This window comes from Postia placenta (assembly GCF_002117355.1).
Source record: "Postia placenta MAD-698-R-SB12 unplaced genomic scaffold POSPLAscaffold_7, whole genome shotgun sequence".
Lineage (NCBI taxonomy): Eukaryota > Fungi > Basidiomycota > Agaricomycetes > Polyporales > Adustoporiaceae > Rhodonia > Rhodonia placenta.
Window position 1 is genome coordinate 1,018,211 of NW_020169838.1, and position 5,132 is coordinate 1,023,342.

A 5,132-nucleotide genomic window follows, 5' to 3' on the forward strand; every position below is an offset into this window, starting at 1 on the left:
ATCATCCACCTTGTCCAAACCTCATACGAGGCTACACCCACGTCGCGCATTGCGCGCCGTGCGCGATCGTCAATAGCATGTGCCCTCCGAAGAGGAGCACACGAGACTGGACACAACAATGGAGACGACCACATACCACTCCGCAGAGCGACCCGCCCAGTCCCCGCGACCATTCCAAACCCCCCACACTTGTCAGCGTGATCCACTGCTCCCTCGTCTATACTAGAGTCTTCAGGATCGACGAGTGACTCCGTGTGAGCGTGAGCGCCAGCTCGTCGATGCAGTCTTCGGTTGTTGTCTGGTACGCCGCTGCGGTCCGTCAAGACCGAGCCCAGCTAGAGCTCATCGAGGGAGACTAGAATTCTCAGACCTTAGCCCGCTCACAGAGAATGCTGCGCGAAGCGGCCTGTGTGGTGTGAGCATCGCGGCTTTCGCCCTGTCGCGGTCGCACCCAGCGACATGGAAGTTTGTGAAAGACTCTGAGCTGGCCGACCCGCCTTTTATTTATTTTCGCGGTATTGTATCTCCCAAAAAGGATATGCTTGATCGCTAACATAGTCTGATAGGCGCTGGTAGTCGCGTGCAGCATATAGTACCCGCGCGGCGGGATTCAAGAGCGCCCGTGGCTTACTACGACCGTGGTGACGTTGGACAGTGTCATGCGGTGCATCGTTACAGCAAAACCAATATTGATAGACCTCCCTCGCAAAAAGTACAGATAGCGGCATGGAGCATAGCGGCGCTCAGGACCTCGAGGGTGGCGTGCCTTCATCCCGAAGAGATCTCAGTGTTGTTCATGGCAGCCATATATAGTACGTAATCCACGCCAATGTCTCGATATTCGTCTATTTGTCGACGTTTACATCGTCGCTCTCTACTTCTGCAAACAAAGGTAGACAGCGACGAGCTCTGCGATACCAGTAGCTTCATTTATCTGACCATCAGTCATGGAGTCAGACATGCATTATACACCGAATTCCTTATGAAGAGGGATATATCATCCATTACTGATAGACGGCGAGAGGACGAGGGGATTACTACAGTGAGCGTCTACCTCACGATTCTTAGTAGTCATCGGCCGCTCGTCGACGTGTCTGCACCACTGCCGACTCCTGCCACGAGCTTCTGCCCCACTTTGCCGAAGTGTATACTTTGCGAGGGGATGTATACTGCCAGTGGTATCAATATTGGTTTTGCTGTAATTACGTTTCAGCTATTCCAGTCTCAAGCTGGTGCTACATGACGACTATCAAGGGGGGATCTCTGACTGATGTATGGTTCAATCGCCTTTGGAAGAGGTATTTACGAGTATGTTTCTTCTGCCAATCGAAGGCACATAGGAGGGTATGTATCCGACTTAGGGGTCACCCGAACGACATCATGATCATTACACTCCTCCACAGTACTCGGATGCTCTGTGGCACCTTTACATGAATAAGCGTTGCGTGTCGTCGGCTTGTCCGGCATGCCCTTTTGATGCCACATAGGCGCTCCGATAGACTATGCTTACTGATGGCATTGCTTCGTAGGTATAAATACCTACCCAGAAGCTCTATCTGAGCCAATTTGTTACGCCATGTCACCATCACACTACACTCAAATTGTACTTGCTTCGAGGCCTGCTGATTCCGCCTTCATCGAGGCGGACAACTTTCGTAAAGAAGTTGTGCCTTTCGATCTCAAACCTCAAAAGGGCCAGGTGCTGATCCGGGTGCAATACCTCTCTATTGATCCTGCTACGCGCTTGTGGCTCAGCGAGACGAAAACCTTCTTGGCGCCGATTCCAATCGGGAGCGTCATGCAAACCATTGGGATCGGAGCTGTGATTGCGTCCGGAGAGGATACCTCTCTTGTTCCTGGCGATTTGGTGAGCGGGGACTTGGGTCAGTCAATTTTGGGTCCATGTTTGAGTCAATAGTACTTGGCTCATCTACGTAACTAGACATGGCGGAATATACAATCAGGGATGCGACTGCTGTCCAGAAGCTCGAGTACGTACATATACATAAACCGTTATCATGTTCAATTTGCATGACTTATGGCCTCACTTCTCTGTCAGACTCCCTCTAAACACGCAGGCCCTTGATTACATTGGACCTCTGGGACATATTGGTACACGAATTTTACCCTTGTAGACTGAAGTTTCATCTGATAGCTTTTCGTAGGTCTCACGGCTTACTTTGTACGCCGCACAACGCATCGCATCACCCAGTCCTGTGCTGACAAGAACATGCATAGGGTCTCATTGATATTGCCCAGATTAAGGCCGGGGAGACCCTGGTTGTATCCGGCGCCGCAGGTGCTATTGGCTCCATCGTATGTCAGCTTGGTAAAGAGCGTGGGGCGAAGGTGATTGGCATATCCGGGTCCACGAAGAAGTGTGAATGGCTCGAGCAAGAGCTGGGCATTGACAAGGCGCTCAATTACAAGAGTCCCACGTTCAAGGATGACTTCTCTAAGGCGGTAGGGACGCTAGACGTATTCTATGACAACGTAGGCGGCGAAGCTCTTGACCTGGCGTTGGCGAGCATGAACTTGCATGCCCGCATCATTATTTGCGGTACGATACTCGACATAAGTCTAATGCGCTTTGGCTGACGCGATGTTCGTGTCCCACAGGAGGCGTCTCCCAGTATAGTGAGTTTATGTAATCTTGCGTCTAGAGATACATCTCATGAAGCTGGCTTAGATACGGCAGAGCAGTATCCCCTGCGGAACTATTCACAATTACTAAGCAAACGCGCTACGATGCGGGGATTCAGCTTGTGAGTTGTTCTATCGTCTGCTCACGCGTCCGACAACTTACACCCATGCCAGATATGACTATACTGCTCGCCTTGAGGAAGGCCGCAAGTACCTCACTGAGCTCGTTACGAAGGGAGCTATCAAACAGCGATACCACGTGCTTAACGGCTTGGATACCGCACCTGGATCACTTGGAATACTCTTCCGCGGAGAGAACGAGGGTAAATTGTATGTGTCGCACTTCATCTCACATAGCGCAATCTGATTTGACATGTCATTGTAGGGTGGTGAAAGTCTCTGACTAGTCTCCTTCATGATGTGACGTCTCGACAGATGTAGTAAATCTGGTCCATGAAGTTGTCTTTGATACAAATTGTGTACACAAGACCGAGAATGCCTCTTGATGTCGCAGGATTTTCACGTTAGCGACCGACGTGCAATTGCATGGGTCGTCAGATTGTGTCAAATCTACCCAGACGTGAGAAGTTGACAACCGTAAGGCACGCTAACTCGCCGCTCCGAAAGATAGCTCTCGCCCTCTGATTTTGAATATTGCGAATAGGGGTGTACCCGAGTCCCTAGTGCGAATCTCAACCACTACCACCATGGTCGCTATATCGAGGTCCTCGATGCGCGCACCATGAGCAACATCAATCACGTTGCCACCAGACTAGGAAAGCTCCTGCATCTTGCCCATCAGGTCCCATGTGCACCAAAACGTGCTCGAGGACGATAGGCAAGCAGCCAGAGCGTCTCTCGATACGAGCGGCCATTATAGTAGCACGACTTTCGCGGGGAGCGGCAGACAACCCAAGCCTTGTCTGAGTTGCGAACAAACGCGGCCAGAGCGTTGTATCTCTCAGCATATCGGATTCAGAATGACAACAGACACAGAAGACGTGCATTCAGTTTACATGCTACTCCTCCTTCAAGGGTACCAGTGCCTTCGATCAAATTGCAAGTGTTGGGGTGAAGCCCTCGGCTAAGCGACTGCATCCTGGGGAGAACGTGACAAGCAGAGCAACCCACCTATCCAAATCTGTATGCACCCTTGAACGACGCAGGCAGTGAGGACCCTCGGTCAATCTAGTCGGCACTTGCACGCCAGCAGACCGGACGCAGGCCTAAGCAGTGCCACCACACACCTCGTGCTGGGAGCGAGCGGGGTCTAGCGGGTCAAGCTGGCCGGTCCATGTCAGAATTCTCAGCTATTTCCGCGTGGATCAGTGGGATGGGCGGTCTGTTAAAAGGTACGAGCATCAGTGCGATGCCTGCTCCGCGTAATGACATCGGCAAGCTTGGGCCTCAGAAGCTGAGCCGCATACGCAGAACACTGCATCACGACACGAGGGGAAGGTGCGCAGTGGTCAATCAGAGGGTCCTAGAGCTGTTTCCTGGGAGAGAAACACCGTTTACGGCTTGTCTTGTTCTCCGCGCCGCCACAATAACAGGCCCACTGCATGGCAACCAGCCTATTCTGTCCAATTTTGTCTGCATTTATCAGCTGTCGGAGTTTCTTGACTCGAAAGAAGCTCACATATCGCTGATCTGGCTGTGCGTGGGGTCCTAAGCGTGATAATGGAAGGCACTTGCTCCGACGACGTGAGCGCTTACCGAGCGCCTACGAACTCGTTTTCCTGGTCATAAAGCGAGCAACATGAGCATTTCCCCCCACATTGTGTACCATCCAGCATGCATCGCGCAACCATGTCTTACCAACAGAACTCCCAACTCTTCGCATACCTCGACGACTCCCAACTGTATGGGTCGCCTCCCGCTTTCCCATATCTTTCGCCACCGACGCCACCGAATCTCCCCCTCTCGCAACTATCCTACTCTCGCCCCGCCTATGAGCAAAGCTGTCAGGAGTGGGATCAGGTATGTCAGCCCAGGTCTTGTTCAATATCTCCATTAACACTCCGAAACAGTTCCTACCAACAACAGGGGTGTCGTATCCCATGTACATGCCGATGGCATCACCGCCATCTGTCACCTCGCCCGGCCAGTTCTACAGCCAGCCCTGGATGTCGGAGGAGATGGCGCATCCTCAACCTTATATCGACGTCGCTGCGTTTCGTCCTTCGAGCGACCCCTCGAAGCTGTTCCTAAACGATAGTCAATGGTCATCTGCGTCTAGTGTGTCGACTTACACCGCACCACTGACCTCCCCCACGCCATCCATGACCTACGCCAGCACAGCGTCTTCTCGTGCATCGACCTCGTCGAGGTCATCCCCATCCACTAGCCCACCTAGGATCTTCAGCGAGGATCCCCACACAGGCGAAGATATCTTCGCATATCTGGAGGGTGAGTGTCCATCTGCATCACCACTAGGCCGAATTCTTATCTCGCATTTATTAGGCACGCCCAAACTCTGCGCTCGGGCT

The 5,132-nt window shown here is 52.3% G+C and overlaps 2 protein-coding genes across 2 annotated transcripts; both read left to right on the top strand.

Moving 5' to 3' along the window:
* Window positions 1-1,576: 1,576 nt before the first annotated feature.
* POSPLADRAFT_1143517 (hypothetical protein) lies at window positions 1,577-3,481 on the top strand (the record flags this gene model as incomplete). The annotated part of the gene is made up of 10 exons (XM_024485571.1): window positions 1,577-1,883; window positions 1,943-1,991; window positions 2,060-2,112; window positions 2,166-2,182; window positions 2,239-2,316; window positions 2,350-2,578; window positions 2,690-2,765; window positions 2,818-2,973; window positions 3,158-3,204; window positions 3,321-3,481. 10 exons carry the CDS (start codon window positions 1,577-1,579, stop codon window positions 3,479-3,481), a joined length of 1,173 nt encoding a protein of 390 aa, XP_024338985.1.
* Window positions 3,482-4,452: 971 nt separating this feature from the next.
* POSPLADRAFT_1056776 (hypothetical protein) lies at window positions 4,453-5,052 on the top strand (the record flags this gene model as incomplete). The annotated part of the gene is made up of 2 exons (XM_024480832.1): window positions 4,453-4,623; window positions 4,674-5,052. Coding segments are annotated over 2 exons (550 nt in total), but the record flags the coding sequence as incomplete, so codon positions are not given.
* Between the last annotated feature and the right edge of the window lie 80 nt (window positions 5,053-5,132).